A 27,022-nucleotide genomic window follows, 5' to 3' on the forward strand; every position below is an offset into this window, starting at 1 on the left:
AGGCCGCTGCTTCAGTAACCTTAGCCTGGAATCCCATGGTAGGTAGAGTCAGAGGATAAGGGAATGCTTTCCCCCTACAGCACAAGCACCCTCAGTCTGGGCGGTGGCACATTCGCTCCCCTTCCCCCTCTGCATGCCTACAGGCTACAGTCCTCACAGCTTTTGAAGGCATCAGCCTCAGGGGAAGTCCTTCTTCTGTCCTGGTTGTGGGAAGAGAGACATTTGGCCGGCAAAAAGAAACAGGCTATCTGGAGAAGCCTGAGAGAGACTTCAGTGAATTGTCCCACTGACTCTCCAAGCTTTTATTTATTGAAAAATAAACACACACACACACACACACACACACACACACACACACACACACATAAACCAAGATAACATTAAATAGAATTTTTAAAAGGAATAAAACACTGAGTCCTGACACCCACGAGTGTTTACTTGTTTTGGCTACAAAGTTAGCTGCATGCAACCTATGTCTGTCTTTTTGTCCCTTTCTTTTTTGAGACAAAGTGACTATGTAGACAAAGCTGTCCTTGAATTCATAGAGGTTTGCCTGCCTCTTCTTCCCCAGAGCTGGCATTAAAGATGTGTGCCACCACACCTTCCATATCCTCTTTGTTTATCTACTTCTAGGCAGGGTTCTATGTATCTCAGGCTGGCTTGAACTCTAATATGTGGCCAAAAAATGACCTTTAACTAATCCTACTGAGGCTTGGATACCACTATGCCCAGTTTATGCAATGCTGGAAATTGAATTCATGGTTTCAAACATCCTAGGCAGGCATTCTGGCAACTGGGCTACATTCCCAGCTCTTTTTTCTTTTTTAATTTAACATTTAATAGCTCCTTTTCTTTTTCTAATATTAATACACAGTGGTCTCCTCCATTGTCGTTTTATGTGAACGTGTTTTTTTTTTTTTCAACTGCAAATATCCCAGACAATTTGATTCAGGCATAATTAATGACTCCTTATCCCTGGAGCACTCTTATTCATGGCTGGGATCTTTGAGGTTGGGTCCTGGCAAAGCTGTGAGTGAAAGGGAGTTTGTTTTCTGGGCCCATCTGCATTAGAGGAAAGATCTTCTTTTTTCTCTGTGAGCAATGCAACCTGAGAGTTCCCTTGTCCTTTCCTGATCCTAAGCTGCCCTCTGAAGCTGTGCCCGTGGTTGAGGGCTTTTTAAAAAGTGGTACTATACATTCGATTTGTTCCTCTGAGTAAAAGCAATGTGGTTTATGGAAAAAACAAAAATCAGAGAAGCCAGAGAAAATAAAAATGTTATATGCTGGTTATGGTGGAGCAGACCCTGTAGTCCCAGCACCCAGGGAGCTTGAGGCAGGAGTATTGCCAAGAGCTTGAGGAATCCTCTGTCCCTCTTTCCCTCTGCCTGGGCTCCAAGGTGAGTTCCAGGTCATTTGGGGTTACAGACCAAGGCAGCAGCAGCAGATCTTTGTCCTCCCACACTCTGCCAGCCACCTCCCTAGTTCATTCTGGAGCTGATGTGTATCATATGAATGATGGCAGATTGAAGGACTTCTAGAATGAGCTGAGGTCCTGCGCACTTGCTAAAAACACATACAAACAAATATACAAAGAATACCACTCAGGGGCTTGAAGGGAGTTAATTCAATCCACAGAGGAACCCATAGCCTCATACAACTGGAATGTAGGGAGGGTTTCAGGACTGGTTTAATCTACTATCTCAAAAATGTCTGTAAATGTCTTAGAAATGCTTTCTTTCTAATCTCTGTACTCTGTGTTTGTACACCATTAGTTTCTTCTTCAAGTCTTTTTTTTTTTTTTAAGTCATCTAAATGGCTATTTTTTGCACTTCCTCTGAGGCTGCTAGCAGGAAATGGAAGCATTTCCGGAGATTTCCTTTAGGCCATTCTGGTTCCTGTGGCCAGTGATGGGACTCCTTTTTATTTCTAGAAATTACTGAGGCTGCCAAAAACACCAAACAACAACAACAACAAAAGTCTAAATATAGACTTTACCTCATGTTTGTTGCCCAATTAGAAATTAAAACTGGCCTGTTAGTGATGGCGCACACATTTAATCTCATCACTAGGGAGCCAGAGGCAGGCAAATCTCTGTGAGTTCGAGGACAGCTTGGTTTGTTGAGTATGACAGCCATGGCTACACAGAGAAACCCTGTCTCAAAAAACAAGCAAGCAAGCAAACAAACAAAAATAAGATAAAATAAAACAAAACAAAGAAAAAATTAAAACTGAATATATTTTAAAATATTTATTACATCTGGTGTGATGGAATACAAGTTTAGCCCTCAGGAGGCAGAGGTAAGCAGAGCTCTGTGAGTTTAAGGACATCTTGGTTTACATGGATGGTCCAGGCCAGCCAGGGTGAGACCCTGTTTAAAAACAAATCTAAAACAACAGCACTTTCCATCTAAACCCAAAATAATATGCATTACTTCATTAAAAATAATAAATGTAGGCCTGGGAGTACTGTTCAGTGGCAAAGCACTTGTCTAATCAGCATAGGGCCCTATAATATAAATACCTATTTTATATATATAGACAAAAATAGATTAATTGGGACTAGGGAAGTGGCTCAGTGGGAAAGAGCATTTGCTGAGCGACTATAAAGATCTTAGTTCAAATCCCCAAACCCCACATAAAAGCTGTGCATGGCCACCTGTGCTAGAACCCCAGTGCTGGGGAGGGGAAGGGCTGATTCTAGGAGCTGACTGGCCAGGCAGCCTAGCTACAGGTTCACTGAGAGATGCTGTCTCAAGGGAATAAGATAGAGAGGGACAGAGACACCCCATGTCCCATCCTGACCTCCACATGCACGCAGAGACTTGCATGTACTGGATGAATGTATACATAGAGTCACACACACACACACACACACACACACACACACACACACACACGAGAGAGAGAGAGAGAGAGAGAGAGAGAGAGAGAGAGAGAGAGAGAGAGACAGACAGAGAGAGAGACAGAGACAGAGAGAGACAGAGAGAGAGAACACATACATGCAGAGATTAAAATAAGCCCATCACATGATAACAGTTACAAAACAAAAAACAAAACCACTTCTCTTTTTTTCTTTTCTTTCCTTCTTTTTGGCCCAACAGTCATTTCTTTTTAAAGTAATACTGTTATTCATTGTTTGAGCCATGGTGGTGCATGCCTTTAATCCCAGCACTTGGGAGACAGAGACAGGTGGATCTCTGTGAGTTCGAGGCCAGCCTACTCTACAGGGTGAGTTCCAGGACAGCCAGGGCTATACAGTGAAATCCTATCTCGAAAAACTGGAGAATGTTCAGCAATGTGATCATATCCACCTTCCCTATTCTCCCACATCTACTCCCACGGGGCTACTGATTTTTTTCATTTTCTGTAGAACATTTTTGCAAATCTCTTTTTAGGTGTTCCTGAGTCAAATAGCCTGCTTCTATTTTTAATGTCCAATTGATTTTCATGAAAAAAAATGAGCTTCACACTGTTATGTAAATAATCTTGAGATAATTATGGATATTCTCTGATACAACATATCTATAGCGAGCACATACTACAAAGCTTCAGGAGCTAGTTCATTTAAAAGGATTTATTATGTGTCTGCCGTGCCTGTGCCAATGTTTGTAAGTGCCCTTAGGCCAGAAGAGCAGGTCAGATCCCCTGGAGCTGGAGTTGTTACTAGGTTTGAGATGTAAGCTGTCTGAGGTGGGTGCTGGGAATCCTGCAAGATCCTCTGTGAAAACAGTACATGCTTTTAACCATTGAGCCATCTCTCCAGTCCAAGAGGTAGTTTCTTAAGGGTGTATTGCAAGTTGGAATCTGAAATCATGAGACAATGTTAAGCCCATTGTCTACCTCGTGCTTAAACATGAAGTAATCATTCACTGAGCAAACACAGGTCTTTCAAAGCTGAAGGTTTGTACATCACCCAGATATTACATTCATTAATATCACTGTTAACCTCAGCAGAAAGAGGTATCCTTACTGACTTCAGAGATCTAAATTTCTCTGGAGAGTTTTGCATTTATTGGAAACACATGGTTAACTGTTTTCCTTAAAGATCTAGGATTAATTAGCTTATTTTCAAGAAAGTATCTTTCAGGGGCTGGAGAGATGGCTCCACAGTTAAGAGCACTGGCTGCTCTTCCAGAGGTCCTGAATTCAATTCCCAGCAACCACATGGTGGCTCACAACCATCTCTTCTGGTGTGTCTGAAGACAGCAACAGTACACTCATATACATAAAATAATTTAAAAGAAAGAAAGAAGGAAAGAAAGAAAGAAAGAAAGAAGGAAAAAAAGAAAAGAAAAAGAAAGAATCTTTCATAGATTCAAGTCAGAATGTGCCCATGGTCATAAGTGTTTCTCTATAATAAGTGGTGTTTGGTGGGGAAAGAGGCAGTTCAGGCAGTAAGAGTACTCACTGTATATGCTTGAAGACATGGGTTCTGATCCCCAGCACCCATGTAAAAGCCAGGCATAGCTAAATGCACCAGTAACCAATGGGGCCCTGACTGGAAGATTGCAGGGATTTGCTGGCCAGCAAGTTTACCTGAAAAACAGCAAACTTCAACTTGAGTGAGATCCTGCTTAAATCAGGTAAGAGTGATAGCAGCACACCCAGTGTTGTACACTGGCATTTGTGTGCACACTCACAGGCTCACATGCATGGCCACAGCATGCACATTATTAAAGGAATTTTTAAAAATGGTGTCTTGTGGGCTGGAGGCACAGCTCAGCAGTTAATCAGGCACTGGTTGTTCTAAAGGACTCTGGCTTCCTGCACCTGCATGGTGGCTTATGACCACCCATATTTCCAGTTCCTGAGGCTCCAACACCTTCTTCTGACCTCTGCTGGCCCCTAGATACAGACACAGACACACACACATACACATACACACACACACACACACACACACACACACACACACACAAACACACAAACACACAATTTTAAAAATGTTTTCTGAAAATACATGATTGATTCTGTTTATAACTCAATTACCAAAACACTTTCCAATCATATTCCATCACTTTGAATAAAGTGTTTTATATGTAGTCTTAATTCTGTTATATAAAATAAGAAAAAGAACAGGGCAGTGGCAGTGCACATCTTTAATCTTTGCACTTGGAACCCAGAGGCAGGTAGATCTCTGAGTTTGAGGCCAGTCTGGTCTACAGAGTGAGTTCCAGGATAGCCAAGGTTACACAGAGAAACCATGTCTCAAAAAACAAAACAAAATAAACAAAAGAAAAAGCAAAAACTTGCCATTTCTATAGAAATGAATAAATGGCACAAAAATAAAAATAAAAAAGATGCATGCTCAAGAATCTTTTTTAAAAAAAGATTTTTATTTTGTGTGTGTGAGTATTTTGTCTGCATGTATATCTGAGTACCACATGCATGCAGTGGTCAAGGAGGCCGGAAGAGGGCATTGGATCACCTGGAACTGGAGTTACAGGGACAAATGTCCACAGCCCCCTCAAGGATCTTTTTAATTTGGTACTGTGATGTTTTGTTGTAACAAGGTCTCATGTAGCACTGGCTGTGTAGCTGAAGATGACCTTGAACTTCTGATCCTCTTGCCTCCACTCCAGTACACTGGGATTCATTCCATCCTTGTACCACTCCACCCAATTGGTTATGCTGTTTTGATTAGTGATTGGCAGCTTTGTTCTCTGTTTGTATCATGAGATTATTGTACAATAGTTTTGATTGTGGAGACTCTCTGAAAGGGTCCCAGAGACAATAAGGAGGACACAGACCATATTTATCATTTTTTTAACCTCAAACAGAACCCACTCAATAGAACCAAAAGTGAGACAAACTTACCAAAATAGGATATTGCATCTCACAAGGGGAGGGTGAGAGGATGTCATGAGATTGACTAAGGTAGTAAATGGAAAAAGTGAATTTAGGAAGTGGTAGGTGCTGTCTTTGATCTATTACTAGTCAGAGTCTGGAAGCTTCTCTGAAGCCACTCAGGAAACTGTTGAAATCTACTGGCTGGTTCTAGTGTCTACCCTCCACCCTGGAGAAAGAACAAAGATGTGTCCAAACCAGTTGCTACGAGGGAGCTGTTGAAAAAAAGGAAAACTGATAAGGGCTCTTGGCTCAGAGTCTAGGATCTTCCTTTTCAAAATGAGAGGGTTATTGTTCGGTAAAAGATGGACAATGGTGCTTGGTTGAGCTGGAGAAGGAGGTTCTAAAAGCTAGACCAGGCCCTCCCTCTTCCTGTTTGTACAGGCTGACAAGTTTTCACTACAAAGCTTCAATTTTCTCAGCTGACACACAGCCTTAAGATCTATCACAGGATCTTGAGCAGCCCCAAAAAGGAATTTGCTATGCAGTAACCAAGAAAACTGGAGCTCTCTCTTGGAAAGCGTGCCTCCTGACTGTCAGAATGCCCCTTTGTGGTTAAATGTTCTTGAGGTCGAAGGCAAGCTATTCCAATATAACAAAAACTAAGGCACTAGGGCATTTCCCACATACACGTGCAGGAACAAAGGGTCTGCATCCTTAGAAGACCTTGGCTTCATTATAATATCATTTACTTTGCGGTTTGGATCCCTTTCTTGTCGGCTTTTCTAGAGGATCATGGGAAGAAATATCCTAAAAGGGAGATCCAGTCCAGTTTTAGGCGTCTTTCACACACCAATTTGGGGATTTATTAAATGTGTTTTTAAAAATTGTATGGCATTTCCTTTCCAGAATAAGGTGTGAGAGGCCAGGGGGTCAATAGCTTGGGATTTGAGTGCTCCAAGCCCAGGTTCTGTTCCTGCTTCTGCCCCTAAATGACTTTAAAGCTACTCACCCTCAGCCTCACGCAGATCTCAGTTCCTTCTCCTGTTAAAACAAGTTGTTTGGCTTGGGTAGCTAGTACAGTAACAAACGTCTAGCCCAGTCGTTCTCAACCTTCCTAATGCTGCGACCCTTTAATACAGTTCCTCAAGTTGTAGTGGTAACCCCTGACCATAAAATTATTTTCGTTGCCACTTCATAACTGTAATTTCGCTACTGTTGCGAGTCGTAATGTAAATATGTGTCTTCCATTGGTCTCAAGCGACCCTTGTGAAAGGCTGTTCAACCCCCAGGTTGAGAACCGCTCGCTGATCTAGCTTGCCCTGGTGTTTGTCTCTTGGGTCTCAGGAACCCAGGACCAGTAACTGAAGACCAGTGGACAGCTGGCGAATAACGCACGTGACTACGTCAAGCCCCTTATTTCCCCGGCTCCGATTCCTAATTGGATGCTCAGTCAAAGCCTATAACCGCTCCCGAGCCACCTTAGGTTCCCCAGAACGCCTTCCACCATCTAATCACGCGCAAGCCTGGAGAGAGTTGGAGAGATCCCCAAGCGCGGGGCACCCTTGTCCTAGGATGCCTGGCGCCCCAGCTACGTCTGGGCTGGAGTCGCCCCACTCCCCTTCTCACTAGCAGTCGGAGGGGACAGCCCGCTCGGAGGCGGGGCCTCGGCGCACTCTGATTGGCTTCCAGCATCCTCGTGACGCGCGACCCCGCCCCCGCCTACCCCCCACTCCCCTCAGCAGCCGCGCCGGGGAGCCAACTGTCCGGGGCTGAATGGGCGCTAGCGAGGCGCCGGGGGCGGGCTGGGGAGCGAGGCCCGGGGCTGGCGGCTTGCCAGCGCTCCCTCCCTAGCATGCGCACGGAGGCGGCGGGCGGTGCGGCGCGGAGGCCCCAGAAGCCGCGAAGACAAGCAGCGGCACCTGCCTGCCGAGGTACGTGTCGCAGCCCCCAGTCTGCAGAGCGGACACCGAGGAACCCAGGCAGCGGCGATCCGCCTTTGCCCGCTCATACCCCAGGCCCAGCGGCTCCTCCCCAGCCCTGCGACGCCGGACGCGCCTGCAAGGGGACGCGGGCGGAGGGTCGCGGCCGCCGGCCGCCTACATGGGCGCCCACGGCGCAGCCTGCGCAGGTGTGGACGCGGCGCTACGGGTAAGGACGACCCGCCCCGCGTAAGGATGACCCGCCCCGCGTGGCAGGTCCAGCCAGAGTGTCCTTCTTCCACGTCGCTTGGTTCTGGTATTTTAATTCATTGCTGGAACCTTCTGAGCCGGCAGAGTCGAATTGACTCAGTGTCTCCCTTGACTGCCTTGGGGAACCTTGCGCAGGGTCACTGGTGGCTTCTGAACCTGCCTTGTGCATCCATGTGGGTAGACGTGCTTTGTGAAAGTGGGTAGATTTCTGCTGGTAGAAATTCACTGGTGACCTTCCCTGCCCCCTCTCTGCGGCCAGTCCTGCGGAGGAGACACATTGGGGCGACCGTTTTGGTTTCTTAAAAATTTTAAGCTGTGGCCTGACGAGGGGATGCGGTTCTTTGTGCGCTGTTTTGTTTGTTTGTTTTACGGAGAGGGTGTTAGAGAACAATTGGTACCCAGTAAATTAAAGCGAGCTCTTGTCCCTACTCCATATCAGCTGGGTGACCTTGGCAGACACTGATATCCTCCTGTGAGGAGCTTGCTCTCCAAGTCTGTACTGGAAGACTTAACTTGCTGATGGCTAAGGTCTCTTCCACAATGGGCTTGTAGTTTCAACCGTTTAAAATAAATCTGTCATTGATGAGAACTCTGCAGAATCACTAGCTGACTTGGAAATGAAATTTTTATACCTTTACGTCGTAATTCAGTCTCAATTCATATATATATATATATATGGCCTTTGCAAAAATTAGGTGTCATTTACTTAAAAGGAGGAAAAGGCAGTTTTATGTGTTGTGCTTTTTCTGGGACCTATGGGTTGCAGGTTCCTTCAGCCAAGAACTGTGCTGGGTTTTAGGCTCATAAAGGAAGGAGACTCACACTCATCTTCTGCCCTCTGGTGTCTAGCCAAGCCTTCCCTTGGTTTATTACTGTAAATCCTCTTCTACCTGCAGACACACATGCCAGAGCGGGAAAGAGGGATCCACGTCTGTTGAATGAAAGGACCAGAAAAAGCAGATTTTGGTTTCTTTTGTGTAATTCCATACCCTGACAGCTCAGAATGGTTTCTAACATTGCTGGTTGCAGGGCTGGGAACTGTCTGACATCCAAGTGTTTGGTCAAGAGAGTATTAATATGAGCTCCCAGAGCACTGCAGTCAGAGTGCTGAGTCTCCTGACATCCAGGTCTGTTATGTGGTCGATGCTGTGGCTGTAAGGTGGACATTCTTCGTTAGGGTGGATAGTGTTTTCCTTGAGACTTGAGAAGAAATCAAGATGATTGGGGGTTTTGATGGCTGTTTTGTTTGTTGATTGGTTGGTTCAGGTTTTGACTCAGGGATATCATATAGTTCAGGCTGGCTTTGAATTCACTGTGCATCCAAAGTTGGCCTTGAGCACTGATCCAAGTGCTAGGATTACAGGCTTGTGCCAACATGTCTGGCTTAAACAGGGTAAGAGGAGGTGTGATGAGGTCTCTGGAAAATGGCGTGCTGGGGGCTGGCAGGAAATTCTAAAAGCACACATTTATGATGATTCTGAGAATGCATTCAGTTTGACATACATTGATCATTGCCCTGTGTCATCAAAATAAGTTAAGTGGTGAGTGGTTAGGGAAATAATCAAGAAACACCAGTCCTTGGCTTGCCTCCTCCACTTCTTGCTCCCTTACTGGGCTAGCCAAAGTAATGGAGAATTAGCAGCTGTCTCTTGGGAGATTAATGGTGTGCTGGGTAGTTTTTAATGTCAACTTGATACAAAGTGGAGTTAGTTAGAAAAAGAAAACATCAATTGACAAAATGCCCTCACCAGATTGTCCTGGAGGCAAGCCTGTGAGACATTTTCTTAATTAGTGACTAATTGGGGAGGGCCCAGTTCGTTGTGGGCTAGTGGTCCTGAGTTGTATGAGAAAGCAGGCATAGCAAGTTAGGGGGACCAGGTCAGCAAGCAGTGTTCCCTCCATGGTCTCTGCATCAGCGCTTGCTTCCAGATTCTGCTGTGTGTCAGTTCCTGTCCTAACTTCCCTCCATGATGGACTGCAATGTGGAATTGTAAGCTGAAATGAAACCCTTTCTTCCCAGTTGCTTTGGGTCATGATGTTACAGCAATAGAAACCCTAACCAAGACATGTGGGAAGTAGAAAGAGAGTCACCCTCCACATCTATCTAGCTCTGGAGGAGGACTTTATTCTGCTCTATTTGTGGAGTCAGGAGGATGGTCATTACCCTCCAAGAGCATGTTCTGCATTGCTAGTCTAGCTGGGAAGGTTTGGCTTAAAAACAACTGGGAATATATACAATAACAGCTGAGGGTGGAAAAGCAAGGACTGGATCAGTGTGGGTGGCATGTGTTAGCAGAGGCATCCACCCGAGGGGGTGTGGGAGGGAAGCCATAAACATGGATGGCAGCATTAGAGGAGCGCTCCCAAAGAGGGAGTTAGTGGGGTGTGTGAAGGAGCAGGGGAAAAAAATGAACTGAGAGGCTCATCATCGATCGGTATTAGCTTACCTGAACACCAGATGAGGTTTGCTCTTGTTTAAATGTCATGTAGGTACTTGGAGCAGGTTTGTAAATTCCAGCACTTGGGAGATAGAGGCAGGAGGATTGGGAATTCAAGATCAGCTGCTGCTATAGAGCAAGTTAAAAGTCAGCTGGAGTATAGGAGTATAGGAGACCCTGTCTTGATAGATACAAATAAATATACATACATACATACATACATATGTATATGAAGCCAGTGAGATGGCTCAGTGGGCTGAGGTGCCTGCTGCCTAATGTCCTGAATTATTTTCAGAACCCACACAGTAGAAGGAGAGAACCAACTCTGCCCTCTTCTGACCCCCACATTTAGAAATGTGTGTAGGGAAAAGAAGAGGTGCCTAAAGTGGATTACGGAACAAATCTCCATACTGAACATGTACCTCACTCAGATCAAGGGACAGAAAACACCAGGACCCGTGTCATACCCAGTCAGTCACTGCCTGTCCTAGCATTTAACCTGGTCTGACTTGCTTTTCTCACACTGTGCATAAATGAAAACCTATGGCGTGTGTCTTCCTTTGTGAGCACTAAGTGACAGGGGCCCGCCAGCGCTCCCTATGGTTGTGGCATGTTCACTGCCGTGGCTCACGGTGGTCACGGGATAAGTTTAGTGCCTCTTGTCTGTCATCAGTTGTTGAATGTTACGCAGCCCACAGTGTTTGTCTGTCCCAGATAGTGCTGCTGTCACTGCTCAGCTGGTGCCTAGCTTTGGTAAAGCGCGTGTGAGTGCATTTCTGGGAATCTGCTGGGCAGTAGGATTACTGGGTTATGGGTTTACTACTCATTCTGAGGAACCCCGGGAAAGCTATTTTATTCGAGTCTGAGAATTAGCCATGGTGGGAGCTCCTTCGTTCGCAACGATGAAGGCGGCAGTTTCCAGATGATGGTGTTGGCATTACTTTTTCAGTAGGAAGTTTCTGCCTAGCTCCATTCTATGTGGCCTCAGGAAGAGCGGTCAGAGTCCTGGCTCTCCTTGGGTCCTAGCATAGAGCCGGCTGAGTTTCAGGATCCTCTTAATGTGGAGAGTGTCTTTAGTTGACTTCTTAGTTTGATCTTAGTCTCCACCCAGCTCAATGCAAACAAACCTCCACCCAGTCTATTTAACTTACCCAAAGGAAAAGGCTTTTCTTGAGTTTTTGAGCAATAGAAAGCATTTTTTACACTTCAGTCACAGCAGGCAAAATACCCAGGGGTGAATTTTTGGATCATGAATGAACTCCTATACTCTGGCATTCTCTTTTTTTTCCCCTTCAGGCTTCATACCTTCTGGGGTTATAATAGGTTAGTATCGTGTGACTGGGTTTGATAAGCTCAACAAACAGTGTGTGAAAGGTCTACTCTATGAATAATACTTAAGTTTTTTTGAAGGCCGAAGCCTCTTTTAAGTGTTTGTTTTCAGGTCAGTCTGCCTTGATTTTTGACACCTGCCTCCCCTCCTAGTGCTGGTATTACAGGCCTGTGGTATCATAAGACTATCATTTTTCATAATGGTGGGCTTATGTATATCAAGAACCAAGCAGAGATGGTGTTTCTCTTAGACAGAGGGTGTCACCCTCCTTCCTGGCTGTCCTGTCTTATCTGTCTCTTCCTTTTCTTCTAAGCTTGTTGTTACTCATCCCTACGTTATTCATCACCACAGTGTTGTTTTTCTCTCTCCTTATCTAGACTGGCAGGCATCGAGAAGTTCAAGAGGACAGAGTGGCTTCTGGTCTTCCCTTCTCTTTGCTTGCCATTTTCAGTAATAGAGATCTTAATGTGTGTGGGGGGGTGTTATCCGCTGGCCCCGGCTGCCCCTATCTTTACCTGTATGTTCCTTCTGTTTGGGTGCTCTCCAGCGGAAACAACCTGAGCCATACCTGCAATTTAAATTTTTCTAGTAGCCCCTCCCTTTAAAAAAAAAAGGTAAAAAGAAGCTGGCAGGGACTAGAGAGCTGGCTTCGTGGTAAGAAAGCTTGCTGCTTTTGCAGAGAACTGGAATTCCATTTCTAACATTTAACTTAGTCGGGCATGCCTCTAACTCCAGCTGTGTATGTGGGTTACGCCGTGCCTTCTGCCAGAGTGCACATACCCACATGTGTGCTACACACAAAATTAAAAAATAAAAATAATGGCTGGCAAGTTGGCTCAGTGGGCAAAGGCCTCTGCTGCCAAGTCTGACAACCTGAGTTTGATACCCAGGATCCACATGCTGGAAGGAGAGAACTCAGAAAAAGAGTTCTCCACATGCATGATCTCCACCTGTATACCATGGCTTGTGTGCACCCACACAGATACACATACACACACACACACACACTCTCTCTCTCTCTCTCACTAAAAATGTAATAAAATGAAAAATAAGAACAAAAACATAATTCTTTAAAAATTTTGTAAAAATTTTAATAAATAAAATGAAACAGGTAGATTCAAGTTTCCATTTCTCTGGAAGATACCGACTTCTAAACTCACACGCATCTAGAGCCCACAGCTCCTAACCATATGTAATTCATTAATGAATATTTTATAGTCAGTTAGTCATACTCAGTCTTCAGAGCCCGCTCCCCGCTCCCTATCCTGTAAACCATGAGAAGTAGTTTTCTCAGTCTTTGCTCACCTGCTGTAGAACTGTTGCATAGACCAGCTCATTTGATTTCACCATAGCGCTGTGAGCTTGGTACCATTGTCTCTCCCATTTTATAAAAGAGGGTATTAAGCTATGAAAGATGTAAGAAGTTCCAGAGGGCAGAGCTAGGATTCAGACCTAGACTTGGAGGTAGTAGATGAGGCTACGGTTCCCGTGTCTTTGCAGCAAATAATGTATTCCGATCCTTCAGAAGATATCCCATCAGAATTGATGATATCTGGGGCTCCGTGGTCAGCCTTCTGTCTCATACTGCCCTATGAGAGGATGTCTCCATCTCTAGTCCAACCTCCAGAGAGGTCTCTTTAACATCCAGTTCCACTTAGAAAAATCCCTCTTACTCTTCCAGTATAATTTCAGTACCCTTGGTAGGGACTATTCATTTCTGCAGCCTCAGCATATTGTCCCTCCTGGGCTGGGCCCTTGAAACATGTTATCTTCAGACTTCTCCAACCAGGCAGGACCTGCTGTCCCTACACTAGTGACATCTGTTCCCCAACCCTGACCCCTGCAACCTCCTGCAGTTCCTATTCAGACAGTGGCAGAGAAGCAGTCCTTCTTCACCAGAGCCTTTTAAAAGATTCTCTGCCCACAAAGCTCTAAAACCTCTTGTAACACTTCGCCCGAGTGCCTAGCATAGAATCCAGGAAGAGCGACCGCCCTGGGGATAAGAACACTGACTGTGGATGTACTGGTTTGTTTCTCTGCCTTTATTTTTTGTTTGTTGCTTGTTGTTTCAGGTGAGATGGTAAGACCTTCTGAAGGAAAGGCTGAGTCTGTGTTGCTTCTTGCTGTATGTCAGATATGCAGTCCATGTAGGATTAAACCTGATATATCTGTTTGGGAGCCTGCCCAAATGCTGACCTAAAATCTTTTTTTCTGAATAAGATTGGGCTCCTCAACATTTTATAATTTCTTCCTTGGAAGACTACTGGTAATTAAAGGTTGTTGGAGAAGGGGTGTCATTTTCTTCAGTGGGATAGCTACTGAGAAGTTGCCCTTCCTGGAACAAGAAACACTAATTAAGCTCAGTGGACTACACACAGAGGGGACCTGGAGGCAGGAGGGGTATTTGTTGAGAAGAAGAAGGAAGAACAGGTATAGAAATGACTAAAATTCATTATATAAATGTACGAAACTATCAAACATGAGTGTCTAAATCAGGGTTTCTGTTGTGGTGAAGATAAACCATTACAGCCTCTTATAAAGGACAACATTTAATTGGGGCTGGCTTATGGTTTCCTCATGGCGCGAAGCATGGCAGCATGCAGGCAGACATGGTGCTGGAGGAGCCAAGAGTTCTACATTTGGACTGGTAGGCATCAGAGAGAGAGGGGGACGCTGAGCTAGACATGAGCATCTGAAACCTCAAAGGCTCATCCACTGACAGAGAAGCAGTCCTTCTTCGGAGGAGCCTTTTAAAAGATTCTCTGCCCCCAAAGCTCTAAACACCTCTTGTAACACTTCTCCCTAACGCCCAGCATAGAATCTAAGAAGAGCGAGCACCCTAGGGATAACAACACTTTCTCCAGCAAGGCCACATCTCCTAATGCTGAATTGTCATTCAAACCACCACAAGTGACCTCTTGGCCATGCAGTGCCTGCCCAGGTTGCTCTCGCCACTGTCCTGCTTAGAACCATGGAGTGGATGTCCTGGGGTCTGCTGAGTTGAGTCTTATTACCACTGGCCCGTAGGACCCTGGCATCGAGCTTCAGCACACCTCTGAATTAACCGACATCTTCTTTCCATCTGGAACCCACTCTGACATCCTTCTTACCCCTGGAGCACCCACTGGCTCATCATGTCCTCTGGAAGGCCTCCCTGATCTCCTCTGATGGACTTGTGGCTCCTTATCCATCAGGCCCATGATCTCATTGTTGGTGCTTAGGGTATTTGGGGGTTCTTGGTCATATTCATAGAGGAAAGGGATTATGCCCTATTTATTTTTCTATTCTCAGTTCCTGGTATGTAATATTTGTTTATTAGATGTTTATTTATAGGATTATAAATCTGAGCATGGTTGTTTATGTTTGTAACCCGGGGAGCCTGAGGTAGGATGATTACATTGGATTTAAAGTTACTTAGTTAAAAAAAGAAAACAAAACTGAGAGACTAATTGTTAAGAGAACAAAGCAAATTCCATACCAATGTAGACCAGCCCTCCCCAACGAAGGCTATATGAGAAATTTAAACTGTAATATCCAAAGGCAGTCTATGTTATACATTAACTTCTCTGTTACGCTTCTGAAAGGATTCTAGTTGTTTGACCATCCTTGAGACAATCGATAAAATTCCAGCCCTTTGTAATAGGGCTTCATCTCCAATAGAATTCAGGCCAAAGAAGGCTATTATAGATAGCTCAACCCTGCTTATGTAGATTATATGTAATATAAAGGCTGACAGGATATAGATAAGAAGAGAGTTAGCAACGGGCACCCCTACATTGTAGGACATCTTTCTAATCTTCTTTCCACTGTTAAATATTTCTGACATTTCTAATTTTGTAAAAATAAGAGTTCAAAGCTGGGGAGATGGCTCGAGGAAGAAAAGAGCATGTGCAAATGTGAGGGCCTGAGTTCAGATATGGAGCACCTACATAAAAACTGGGTATAGCTGCAGTCTGGTTACCTCAGTGTTGCTGATGGGTCAGGGCAGGAGGCTGGCCAGCCAGCTTAACAAAACACAAAACAGAAAGCGTAAGACAGACAATGATAGAGAGAGACACCTTATGTCCTTCTCTGGCCTCTTGAAATATTTCCTAGATAAATTAGCACCCCTAACCATCGTCATACCAGAGGAGGAGGCAGAATCTCAGTGTTCTCATTAAAAGATGCAAACAAGTAAACACAAAACAAAAACGGGCATTGATGTGACTGGGTGTCGGCTCCCTGGTTCAGCATCTATGATTGCTTCTGGATTCTCAGAAAGTCTTTAATAGACACTCGACAACTAATACAGTCTTGGGTCCTATCTAGAGGATATATAGTTTTCTTTCTCATAAGATATTTTTAAATTCTGTTTTATGTGTATGTGTGCCTTGGGCATGCCCACTCTTCACAGAAGCCCAAAGGAGGCATCAGATCTCCTGAAACTGGAGTTATAGACAGTTGTGAGCTGCCGTGTGGGTGCTGCAAACTGAACTAGAGTCCTCTACAAGAGCAACAAGTGCTCTTAACTACTGAGCTATCTCTCCAGTTCCTACTTAGTTTTCCTACTAGCTAAGAGTGAACATGGGTTGAGGTTCCAGGAAGCAAATGTGGGAGGAGACCCAGGTGCTAATTCATTTTCACCAACTCTGTTCTGACAAGCCTTGTTCCTGAGGTGCGAACATGACCTTACCTAACTTACAATTTATCCTTTTCCCTACTAGTGGTTACTGAATCAAGGAGATTTGATGAAAAAACAGGAACTTTACTTAGTTCCTAGGTATGGTTGTTTGAATGAGAATCTCACACACACCCACACACACCGAGGCTCATATATTTGAATGCTTGCTTTGTTCCTAGTGGGTGGAACTGTATAGGAAAGATTGGGAGATATGGCCTTCTTAGAGGAGGTGTGTCACTAGGGATAGGCTTGGAAATTTCCAAAACCCATACCAGATCAACTTGAGGATCAGGGTGTAAGCTCTCAGCTACTGCCCCAGCACCATGCCTGCCTGCTGCTATGCTTTCTGCTATGATGGTCATGGTCTCACCTTCTGAAACTATAAGCAATTAAAGGTTTTTTAAAACTGAGTTGCTTGGTCCATTGCCTCTTCACAGCAATAGGAAAGTAACTAAGACACAAGGTATCTCCTATCAAGTCGCTTATCAGTTCACAAAGAAAAAAATAGCAACTGCCTTATGCCACCTTAACCAGCTGTTCACCTGAGGTGTCACCAGTGCCAGGCTGGGTGAACACTGTGCGCCTCCTGAGTAAATGCTGAGAGGAAAGCAGAGCCTCCCTCTGCACTGCTCTGGCTCCAGTGCAAGACTCAAATCTAATCATTGAAGAAATATCAGATGAACCCCAACTAGGGAACATCCAGCAAAACACTTGGCCTGTGCTTTTCAAAAACTGTCAAGGTCCTGCAAGATAACTGAACTGTTTTAGATCAAAAGAAGCTAAAGAGACATGGCATTAGGCCTCATATGTGATCCTGGATGGTATCCTCGAAAAGGGAGAAAAATTTTGTGTCTGTTTTTGCTCGAAAGTTATCACTTGAAATGACTAGAGAAATCTTCCTGAGACCTCTATAATAAGATTCTAGTTTTGAGTCAGTGTCCAGGCCCTCACATTGATCATTGTACTGTGCTCTTATAAGGAATGACTTTATTTCTAGGAAAATAAAATATTTAGGGTGTGACAGTGCCTACAATTTTCTTTCAGGTATTTAAATAAATTATGCATATGATATACTAATAGAACGACAGCACACACGTTAACCATGGGGGGCAACTATCTGGGTGAAGGGTTGATAAGAATATAAGTATCATTCTTGCAGTCTTTCTCTATGTATAAAATTGTTTCAGAAAGCAAAGTGGACATCTCTGCTGCCTCCAGCTCACAGTGTTCTGACACTGTGGACACAGAAGCTGTGGCATGGCTGGCTGCGTCTTGTATGGCCACTGCTGCTCATTTCCTGTATTGTTGAGCGTTCCTCAGCATCTGTCCTTCCTGATCTCTGCTGGGATCAGAATGAAGACCTGGTCTCCATTGGCCTCAAGAGTTCCTTCTGCTATGCCTGCTATTGGTGCTATTCTAAAAGGCTTCCTGGTTTGTGGTTGGCCTCAAGGGCATCTGGTCAACCAGCTCTGACCATCCCTACTCTCCATTTCCTGATTTAAACTAGACCTATCATAGTCCTATGAGAGAACTTTCCCACGAAGACTTTGAAGTGTATTTAAACCCAAGCACACATCTATGCACTGCAAGATGCTGCGGTCTATCCCTCGATAGTAGATAAGATACAAGCCACACATTTGCCTATTAAAGGTGGATTTGCCCTTGTTGGCATTGTGGCATCCACTTGTGATCCCAGCACTCAGGAGACTGAGCAAGAAGATCCTGAATTTGAAATCATTCTGGAGTCATGGGGAAAGATACTGTCTCAAAACAAAACCTACAAAGCAAAAATGTTTCCCCCAAGAGAGAACCCTGAGTTGTACATTTCAGTAGAAATCTTAGACTTCTAAAAGCAGACTATTTTTATTAATTTTTGAGAATTTCATACATATGCACAATGACCTTTGATGTTCCTCCCAATTCCTCCCCTCAAACTTCTGTCTTCCATGCCTCCAGACTGATTCCAGTTTGTGCTGTCCTAACCCCCAGCATTTTAAAATCCAGTTTGAGGAACCTTTTGTACTTCCAGCTGGGTTCCTCTGTGGAAAGGCAGTGGTGGGGGCCAGTTCTCAGATTCAAAGGAAGATCTCCAAGTTGGGACCTGTAATGGTTTATGGTGAGTAGGCTCAAGGGCCTCACTCTTTCTTGCAGAGCTCCTCTGAAACTGCAGAGCTCCAGTTGGCAGAGGAAGGGAAACTGTGATACGAATTTCTGTTCCTCTTTTCAACCTTTCCTTCCCAGTCCTCACTGGCCAGAACCATTGCCTTCTCTACCGTTCATAGCTGTCTGCCCTCAAGCCCAGCTCAAAATAAACATTGTCGTATTCTCTGTGTGTGTGTTGGAACTTAAAAAAAATCTTGCTCACTCTTTCCATTTTGGGGGTCTCTAGACTACTGCCATTTACCCCTGCTTCCTTTCCCTCCCTGGCCCCAACATTTTAGTGCCCATTCAACTAGCCACGCTATTTACTGTTCTCTCTCTGGAGAGTCAGATGAGTGAGGATTCTAACATGACAGGAAGGAAGGAAAGCAGCAGAAAGTTTTTGCCAAACCTGAATTTTTGCAACTAGTAAACTTACTCCAGCCATGACTTGGCCCACATCAAATTGACAAATAGTTGAGCATTTCAACTCTTCCCTGTTCTGAGGAAGGTGGCAATGCCAGACAGATCCAGTTTCTTTTGCTCCCAGGCCTGTACCTGCTGGTATATGGGATGGCCATTGATTTCTTTGCCTGTGCCCCCCTCGTCCCTCATTCAAGGGGTCTTATGTACAACCTGGACACTTAAGAAACGTCCAGTGAGCTAGGAGTAACAGTGCAGCCCTTTAACCCCAGCACTTGGGAGGCAGAGGCAGGCGGATCTCTGTGAGTTTAAGGTTAAGCTGGTCTATATAGTGAGTTTCAGGAAAGCCAGAGCTACACAAAGAAATCCTGTCTTGAAAAAAACAAAACAAAAACAAAAAATACCTATACTTAAGCTGGGCAGTAGTGGCACACACCTCTAATCCCAGCACTTGGGAGGCAGAGGCAGGCAGATCTCTGAGTTGGAGGTCAGCCTGGACAACAGAGCAAGTTCCAGGGCTACACAGAGAAACCCTGACTCGAAAAAACAAAAACAAATAAATAGACAAATAAATAAATTGGAAAGAAATCTGCAGTGGCGGTGATGTTTGGATTTAGTGAATTTGGGTGCACTTCCATGGTGATCCAGAGCAAACTGATGGTCATCCCTTCACTCATCAATTAGTCCCTTCGGCCAAGTATTACCTGTTAAGTGCCTTTTGCACAGTAGCACTCTTTTAGGCTCCTGACTTCAAACATAGGGACAGAACTCTTACTTAGTGATCTCCTACATTAGTGTGGAACACAAGAATAGACTGATATCTGCTGCTGTCTCCAGCGTAGGCAAGTCAAGCAGCAAAGCAGATGGGCAGGTTGAGAGGTGATAAGCTATTTATCAAGGGTCTTAAATCAAGGAAGGCGAGAAAGCCAGGCCCCAGGGAGTATTGGGTAAGATATTGGAGAGGCAGCTGGGCAGTGGGTGGCACACGCCTTTAATCCCAGCACTTGGGAGGCAGAGGCAGGCAGATTTCTGAATTTGAGGCCAGCCTGGTCTACAGAGTGAGTTCCAGGACAGCCAGGGCTACACAAAGAAACCCTGTCTCAAAAAAAAAAAAAAAAAAAAAAAAAAAAAAAAAAAGATATTGGAGAGACACCATCTGTGCCCATGGCATTCTCCCTTTGGATAATGAGTGTTTTTAGAAAGTATTCCAAACATTCAGAATTTATTGCCTTAGTATTTTAAACTAAGAGTTGAGTGTTGGTAATTACTCCCCCTTTACATCAGAGGAATTTCATTGGTGTAGATTAAATACCCTCCCTTGGGATCATGAAGGGTTAATTGGCCACTACAGTAGGGTGCAGTTTTCAGTGGTTTTGTTCTTCATAGAAGACAGACTCTTATATCTCAGCTCAGTTTGTAGAATCTGGATAGACTTCAGGCCAAAACCTGTTCATTTCATGTGTTTATCTATGCTGTGGAAAACTTGCTTAAAAGGAGGATTTATTTTTAAAGTGCTATGCCCACATTACATGAGGAAGTTTGCTTGAAAATGGACACCCTCATCTAATCCTGTCAGGTGTCACATTCTGGGCATGAAATGTATGGATTTGCATGCTTTATAGCCTCAAGTGGTTCTTGTTCAAGGTCCAGTTGCAAAACCCTGGCTGAGGTGATGGGGGAGGTGTTGGGAGAAGCTCAGCAACAGTGCTTTCTGTGGTTTTGTGGGGGTCACCACTTGTGAAAGTCGGATGAGGCCCTGCCACCCTGTGGACATGGGAAAGGAAGGATGCTGTGGACAGGGTGGTCCCTGCTTCGGTGGTAACCTGGGACTGAGGTAGGTGAAACACAAAACCACAAGCAGGTGGATCTGGGAGTGGGTGCTTTCCTCCCAGTGCTGTGCACCGGCTGTTAGCCTGTTTTGTTCAGCCTACCTCTGTGTGTGGGCTCAGACCAGTGAGTTCATTGTCTTGTATACTGTTGACAGGTAAGGACCTGACACCATCGTGATAAACCAAGATCTCTTGAAATTGTGCATTCCAACCCCCAACACAGAATATTAGATATTGAAATGCAAGTGCCATTAGTTTTAGTTCTTTAATTGTAACCTGACAAGTAAGTCTGATCACCCTTCTTGACTTTCATATGAGGCGGTGTTGAAAGATTAATATGTATGATAACTATTCCAACAGTGCCAGGGTGCTTTTGTTCCCCCAGGGACATGTAGCAACATCTAGGGACATTTAAAACTTATTACAACTTATTCATTGAGACAGCGTGTGTTTGTATGTAGGCATGAGTGCCTTGGCAGGAGTTTGGAGGTCAGAGGACAACTTTCAGGAGCCTGTTCTTCCACCATGTGGGCCTTGGGTCAAACATAGGACTTCAAGCTTAGAGGCAAGTGTCTTTACATAGTGAGCTAGCCTGTTGGCCCAGGAAAATTTTTCAAAAGGGATTATTTATTACTTATTTTTATGTGTATTTGTGCTTGCCTATGTGAATTTTTGTGCACCAAGTTTGTACAGATGCCCATGGAGGACTGAGTACCTCAGATTCCTTGGAACTGGGGTTATAGGTGGTTGTGAGTTGCCTCTTGTGTGTGTGTGTGTGTGTTTTGAGAACCAAACTCAAGTTGTCCACAAGAGTGATAAGCACTCATAATAATGGAGCTATCTCTCCACTCCCCCAAGAGACATTTTTGATTGACACACAAGAGGAGCAAGAGGAGGAGTGGTTTAGAGATGCTGCTGGATGTCTGATGGTAAATGGGACTGCCCCTTCCCCCCAACTATGGAGCTTAACAGGTTAATACCAAGGTGGAAAAATGATGCAGAAGACCAATTGAATACCTTATCTCTGTGTCGTTACCAGCTAGGATTCTAAGTAAGCTTTTGTGTGTGTGTGTGTGTGTGTGTGTGTTGCAACGATAAAGCTAGCCTGTGGTTAGCTTCCTAGATTATGTGGGGATGGAAATCACTTGGGCAATTAAGAGTAGGTCAACTTCTTCTAGAATGAAGAGAGAAGTTAGAAATCAAGAGCATCCAAAGCCATGCAGGCATAAGGCACAGGATTGGTGTGCTCCTGAGTGATTTCAGAGTGTCTCTGTGAGGTTTACAACAGGTTCTGCAATACATAAGCAAGAAAGTGGTCTCTGTAGTCAAACAAATGAATGAACCTGTCATCTCACAGTTCCTTTATCTGTGATTGGAGCAACTGTATACACTCTCTAACAAGAGGGCCTCATACATTTTGATCTACTTTAAATAATTGTTTTCATGTAGGTTTTTCTGAGACAGGTCCAGGCTGGCCTTGCAGCAATCCTCCTGTCTCAGCTTCCCCAGCACCGGGGTTAGAGGCATGTACCACCACACCCAGTTGGTATTATTAGCTTTAGCCCTCACACGGTACATTAGATACCCATACTTGTTCATTTTATGTCTTTCCATCTGCTTTCTGTTTCCATCCCCTAACCCAGCCTGTGGTAACTGCTGTTGAATTCTCACTGTCTGTATTCTTGAGGGTTTTTTTTTTTTTTAATTACACATGCAGGATTTGTCTTTCTGTGTGGAGCTTATTTCACTCAGCATGGTGTCCTTCATGAGCCTCCATGTTGAAGCAAGCAGGATGCATCTTTGTCCATCATTGCTTCAAGCTGTCTCTCCCTTTGGGGTGAGGATAGAAGAGACTTTCATTTAGAACTTACTGGCACCTATTGCAGCCCGCCCCCTCCCCGCCCCCGCTTGCTAACCCCAGTGCTGCTGTGGCTTACTGAGCCTGTCCACTGACAGCTGAGACTGCTCTGCTCAGTGCAGACACTGCTGCTGCGCAGCTCCCTCTCCCTGAGATCACGTTACTTTCTTGGACGGTTGGTATCCAAAGCAGGGACTCAGCCGTTGTTTTGTCTCCACTTCCTTACTGTGTACATTGGCAGGACCAGTGAAACTTAACTGACAAATTACCCTTTTATGTGGATGCATCAGGGGTTTCAATGGTGGCCCCTGCTCCTGGGTTAAGCAATTTAAAAATTTGTCCAGGAACTATTCAACTTAGATGATGAGAGTTCCAGAGCTATCTAAACCCTACAAAGCTACAGATTTTATCCTTTTCCTTTCTCAGATTGTACCGCAAGCAGATGACTCAGGGTAATTCTCCTACCTTTGCCGCCCCCTGGTTGCTAAGATTTCAGGTGTGAACTACCACATCCTGCATAGCTTCCTTTTTTTTTTTTTTTTTTTACTTTACTTCAATACTTCTTTTTTTCATCTCTTCAAGTTCCTCAAGGTAGTTTTTCCCAAGTGAATTCTGAGTACTGTTCTTCCACAATGGGATTTTTATCACTGTAGGATATCTCTTATCTTCTTTATCCAAATGGCCCTAGATCCTTGTTTGTTCTAGACCTACCGATTTCCTCCTTTACTCCAGAAACTGAATTTAACCTGATCATGAGCATACATACATAACTTATGAAAAGCCCCGATAGCTCTGCTGTTGGAATCACCATTGCAGGGATGAAACATCAGGACCAAAAGCAACCTGAGGGAAAAAGGGTTTATTTCAGTTATTCTTCACATCACTGTTCATTATATTAGTCAGGGTTCTCCAGAGTAACAGAATTTACAGAATGAATCCCCCCATAAATAAATACATACATAAATAATAAATAATCAATAAATTATATATATATATATATGATTTATTAGAATGGCTTATAGACTGTGGTCCACCTACTCTAACCATGGCTGCCTATAAATAGAAGGTCCAAGAGTTCAGTATTTGTTCAGTCCATGAGGTTGGATATCTCAACTGGTTTTCAGTATACATTTGATTCTTTTTTTTGTTTTGTTTTGTTTTTTTTTTGTTTTTTTCGAGACAGGGTTTCTCTGTATAGCCCTGGCTGTCCTGGAACTCACTCTGTAGACCAGGCTGGCCTTGAACTCAGAAATCCACCTGCCTCTGCCTCCCAAGTGCTGGGATTAAAGGCGTGCGCCACCACTGCCCGGCTACATTTGATTCTTAAAGAAGTAGACTCTAAGGGCAATGAAGACTTGGTAGCAAGGCAAACGGAAGCAGGCAAAGAGCAAAAGCTTCCTTCTTCCATGTCCTTACACAGGCTTCCTGCAGGTGGCATGGCTCGGATTCAGGAGTTTTCCTGCCTCAAAATATCTGGATTAGAGGTGTGTCTCCAGATTAAAAATGGATCTTCCCACTTCAAATTAAGCAAAATTCCTCCCTGGTATGTCCCATTTAGGGGTTTTAGTTAATTCTAGATATGGTCAAGTTGACAACCAAGAATAGCCATCAGAGTCACCAAAGGAAGTCAGGACAGGAACTCAGGCAAGGCAGGAACCTGGAGGCAGGAGCTGATGCAGACCTTGGAGGAGTGCTGCTTGCTGACTTGATCATGAAGGCTTTATCAGCCTGCTTTTTAAATAGAATCTAGGACCACCAGCCCAGGGATGGCAACACCTACACTGAGCTGGGTCCTTCCTCACCAATCACTAATTAAGAAAATGTCCTACAGCCCAGTGTTATGGAAGCACTTTCTCAATCGAGGCTTCCTCCTCTCAGGTCAAGTTATGTAAAGCTAGCCAGCACAGACCCCAGTACTGCCTTCCCCTTGCCTGCACTGCACCTCCGCACCCTTCTTTCTTGACCATTCTCAGGCATTTGCTCTTGCCCCCACAGGAGCTAGGTCTCTGAGCTGAGCTCATTAGCTTCATGTGCCCAATTCACAGGCCAACCCCACCCCCACCTACTTCTGCCGGAACTAGATGAATTCATGCAACTATTACCAGGAAGTTTAAGGTGCACACTCAATCCTTCTTTTGCTCCCCCACAGGAAGCCTATCTACCGTGCTGTCTTTTCTCCACTACAAGTCTACATAATCACAAAAGTCGTCTAGCTGTCTCTTACTTTCCAGCTGGTAGTGCTGACACACTGGAAAAGAGCCCCTTGCAGCTTGATTCCCTTGGCTCTGTGGAGGAAGGCTTGCTGTCAGGACAGACACTCTGTCAAATCACAGTCCACATCCCACCATCCTCCTGGACCCTGGCATCTGATCACCTTTCACGTCAGGTTCATCGCCAGCCTATACCACACAAAGCCTGCTTCTCCCCGTGAGTGGGACACAGATCCTTGACGTGCTCACTTTCACCCACACCTTCCTTTCATCATTTCTTAGTCAGTCTGCCACTGCCTTCTATTCCTCTTGGTCCACTCAGGGTGGCTCCCCGGGGTTCCTGTGTGTGCATGCCCAGGTCTTACCTCACAGTCACTGCAAATGGAGTGTTCAGCCAACAGGGCTAATTCCTCATCTGTGGTGAAATCCACTTCTCACAGACCTCCTACTCCACGGATGTTATAGCTCTGTGTCCTTGGCTTGACACCTCACTCCAGTCATGTTTGCTCACTCAGAGGCTGTGTGAAACAGTTAGCAGTATTTAACATGGACGCCACTACTGCCTGCTGTTCTAAGCCCTGCTCTTCCCAGGTATTGGTGGTGGAGAGGGGTGAGCTGGATTTCTCAACACCTCCACTCACACAGGTATGTCCTTGAGGAAGTTAAAATCAGATAGCAAACCAGGGAAGTAGAGGTTTTAGGATTTGGTAAGATCAGCTGTAGTCTTACCCTTCCCATTCCGTGGGTACCCTATCTACTCTCTTGACAGCAAGTATCCATAGTTTACCACTTCATTTTTTTATGGCTTTGAGATATCTCTATTTTACTTTTGTCTGTAGAGGCTCATTTTTAACTTCATGAAAGTTACGTTTGGGGGACCTATAACCAGTGATACATTCTGCATAGGCCCATCATGTCTCTAGGCCCTCTCAGCCACCCTTTAAGATCCTCAGGTTTTCTCACGTTGCTTTTGTACATCCACATTCACTTGTTCCCTGCCTCCATCCTGGTCAGTGCCTACCTTCTTGCGACCACTAGCTTCTCTACATTCCTAAAATTCACTCATTTCAGAAGTAGATAATTGGGACCTGGTGAGATGGCTCAGTGGGTGAAGGCACTGGTCACCATGCCTGGTGAGCCTGCACTTGAGAGGACAGAGCTGAGTCCTTCCTTCAAGCTGTCCCCTAAGAGAGAGAGAGAGAAAGAGAGAGAGAGAGAGAGAGAGAGAGAGAGAGAGAGAGAGAGAGAGAGAGAGAGAGAGAGAGATGGTGGCACACACTTAGGAGGCTGAGGTAGGTAGATCTCTGTGAGTATAAGACTAGCCTGGTCTACAGAGTGAGTTTCAGGACAACCAGGGCTATGTAGAGAGACCCTGTCTCAAAACAGAACAAACAAAATATATGCACATAACTGGAATTACACAGCATGTAATCTGTAAGTTTGCTGTAACTTAAATGATAAAATAAGATATAAATAATAATAATAAAGTATAGCAATATGGCATCAATAATAATTCACTTGTACATCACTAATTCAGAAAATTTCACTTTTAGACATCTTTTTAACCTTTAGAATTAGAGACAATGATATTATGCCTCTGCTCCCTTCTGTTTCCAGCTGCCTTGTGTGGCACATATAACACAGTTGGCCCTCGCCCGATTTCCGTAAGGTGAAATGGTCTACATATGGATTAGACGCTCCTCCCCCCTTTCTAAGATTTACTTTTACTCCAGGTAGTGGTTTGAATATGCTTGACTCACAGGAAGTGGCACTGTTAGGAGGTGTAGCCTTGTTGGAATAGATGTGGCCTTGTTGGAGAAAGTGTGTCATTGTGGGGGTGGGCTTTTGAGAGTCTCCTTCTGGCTGTTTTCGGATCAAGATGTAGAACTCTCAGCTCCTTCTCCAGCACCATGTCTGCCTGCACACTGCCATGCTTCCTGCTATGATGATAATGGACTGAACCTCTGAACCTGGAAGCCAGCCCCAGTTAAATGTTTTCCTTTGTGAGAGTTGGCCTTGGTCACAGCAATGAAACCCTAACTGAGATAGATACCGTCCCTCTACCTCCCTTCCTTCACTTCCCCCTCCCTCTCTTCCCCTTCTGTGTGTGTGTGTGTGTGTGGTGTCTGTGTGTGTGTGTGTGTGTGTGTGTGTGT

General features: G+C 44.7%; 1 protein-coding gene and 2 long non-coding RNA genes across 5 annotated transcripts in view; 1 reads left to right on the top strand and 2 right to left on the bottom strand.

The window, feature by feature from the left end:
* Positions 1-3,563: 3,563 nt before the first annotated feature.
* LOC116099073 lies at positions 3,564-7,581 on the bottom strand. Its single transcript, XR_004122062.1, has 2 exons — positions 6,800-7,581; positions 3,564-3,804 (listed from the first exon to the last, which is right to left on the bottom strand). It is a non-coding gene; the product is annotated as an uncharacterized LOC116099073 (long non-coding RNA).
* St3gal5 (ST3 beta-galactoside alpha-2,3-sialyltransferase 5) overlaps positions 7,495-27,022 on the top strand; it is a 57,607-nt gene continuing 38,079 nt past the window's right edge. The window contains exon 1 of one of the 2 annotated variants that reach the window (XM_031382162.1): positions 7,495-7,721. In XM_031382162.1, coding sequence (XP_031238022.1) covers positions 7,643-7,721 — 79 coding nt within the window. In that variant the 5' untranslated portion in view covers positions 7,495-7,642. The other variant, XM_031382163.1, reaches the window with a different exon arrangement.
* The window catches only part of LOC116099072, a 19,806-nt gene continuing 13,833 nt past the window's right edge, over positions 21,050-27,022 (bottom strand). For both annotated transcript variants that reach the window (XR_004122061.1, XR_004122060.1), the window contains 3 exons: positions 25,232-25,384; positions 23,423-23,499; positions 21,050-22,628 (listed from right to left, as the gene is read on the bottom strand). This is a non-coding gene — a long non-coding RNA (uncharacterized LOC116099072). The remainder of the gene's footprint in view (positions 22,629-23,422; positions 23,500-25,231; positions 25,385-27,022) is intronic.

The sequence above is a fragment of the Mastomys coucha genome, unplaced genomic scaffold (assembly GCF_008632895.1).
Source record: "Mastomys coucha isolate ucsf_1 unplaced genomic scaffold, UCSF_Mcou_1 pScaffold20, whole genome shotgun sequence".
Lineage (NCBI taxonomy): Eukaryota > Metazoa > Chordata > Mammalia > Rodentia > Muridae > Mastomys > Mastomys coucha.